Genomic DNA, 1799 nt, shown 5'->3' with positions numbered 1-1799 from the left:
TACCGCCGTAGCCGCCACCACGACCCCCGCGGTAGCCCATACCGCCGTAACCGCCACCACGACCCCCACCACCGCCGCGGTAGCCACGGTAGCCGCCGCCGCCGCCACGGCCGTTGTTTGTGTTGCTGGGCCGCTTGGCCATCTCCATCACCTGAGGGATAACAGTCTGGCGGGTCTCATTGAGAAGGGGAATGAGGTCATCAACGATGTTGCGGTTCTTTTCATTGAAGAAGGAAATGGCAACGCCCATTTTGCCAGCACGGCCCGTTCGGCCAATGCGATGCACGTAATCGTCGATGTTACTCGGTAGATCGTATTGCACGACAAGGCCCACGTTGGGAATATCAAGTCCACGGGAAGCCACGTCAGTCGCCACAAGTACTTGGCAGTTACCAGACTTGAACATGCTCAGCGCTTCCTCGCGTTCACGTTGCACACGATCACCATGAATCGACGCACAGGCGATACGGTTGTTGCGGATAAAGCGTTCCAGATAGTCAGCATCACGTTTCTTCTCCACAAAGACAAGGATAAGTTTACCCTCATTTTGGCGCAGCAGTCCAAGGAGGTGTTCACGCTTGTCAACATCATCAACCCAACGCACATCTTGGGTGATATTCTCCGTCGTTGAACCAACACGGCCGACCTGAAGGAAGGAATGGCGGTACAGGAACTCGCGCGCGAGCTGCTGAATCTCAGTGGGGAATGTTGCGGAATACAACAGGGTCTGACGCTGCCCAGTGCGTGGCATGTCACTATCCGGTCCCTGGAGAATCATACGGATCTGCGGCTCAAATCCCATATCGAGCATTCGGTCAGCCTCATCCAGTACCAGGAAACGGATTGAGGAAAAGCGCACATAACCACGTGAAAACATATCCCACAAACGGCCAGGGGTTGCAACCAACAGTCCGCAGCCACGTGTAAGCTCATGGACCTGGTGACGAGGGTCAGCTCCACCATAAACGACAACGCAGCGAATACCAGTGCGGTATGTAAACTTGCGACCTTCTTCTTGAATCTGAATAGAGAGCTCTCGTGTGGGGGCCATCACAAGTGCAGATGGAGTGGCTTGACTCCCCTGACCCTGATGGCTGCGGCTGATGTTGTTTGACAACATATGGTTGATGGCGGGAATAAGGTAGGCGGCAGTCTTACCAGAACCTGTCTGGGCACAAGCCATCAGATCCCGACCCTTCAGAACCACAGGAATACCGTACTTCTGTACAGGTGTCGGCTTCTGATAACGGCAGCGTGCAACGTTTTCACTGAGGGCAGGAACAAGACTCATGGCGGAGAATGATTCTGCCGGCTCGGTGTCGTTTGGCGTGAGTTGTACCTTAATTGCCTCATACTGGTCAAAATTAATACCAGGTGTGTGCTCCTTGAATATCTCATCTTCAGGCTTCTCTTCACGGTGGTACGCATAAGAGGCACTGTCGTCGTGGTACTGTATAGGGCGGGCGAAACCACCATCGTGACCAAACCCACCTCCACGTGTGTATCCACCGCCGCCAAACATGCCACCACCGCGTCCACCACCACGGCCACCACCACCACCGTAGCTACCATCATATCCATCACGAGGGCGCTGGTGGTAGCTGTTGTAGCTGCTGTAACCACCTTGACCGCTTCCGTCGCCAAACGCCGCGGGGCGGCCCCAGGGATTAGCATGAGGATTGAAAGGCTGCGGGGCCCCTTGTTGTACGTAAGCCATGTTATTGTTCATTTTCGACGCGCTTACGAAAGAAATCAAAACTGTATACTTTGGTGTTTGCTCCAGAAGGGAAACAAAAAAA

The 1799-nt window shown here is 54.3% G+C and overlaps 1 protein-coding gene across 1 annotated transcript; it reads right to left on the bottom strand.

Moving 5' to 3' along the window:
• Positions 1 to 1287: 1287 nt before the first annotated feature.
• Positions 1288 to 1674, bottom strand: DQ04_07921030 (hypothetical protein; the record flags this gene model as incomplete). Its single annotated transcript, XM_009315357.1, has 1 exon — positions 1288 to 1674. The coding sequence occupies one exon, from the start codon at positions 1672 to 1674 to the stop codon at positions 1288 to 1290; it is 387 nt and encodes a 128-aa protein (XP_009313632.1).
• Between the last annotated feature and the right edge of the window lie 125 nt (positions 1675 to 1799).

The sequence above is a fragment of the Trypanosoma grayi genome (assembly GCF_000691245.1).
Source record: "Trypanosoma grayi strain ANR4 Tgr_792_V1, whole genome shotgun sequence".
Taxonomy (NCBI): Eukaryota; Euglenozoa; class Kinetoplastea; order Trypanosomatida; family Trypanosomatidae; genus Trypanosoma; species Trypanosoma grayi.
This window is presented reverse-complemented; position numbering and strand designations above follow the sequence as displayed.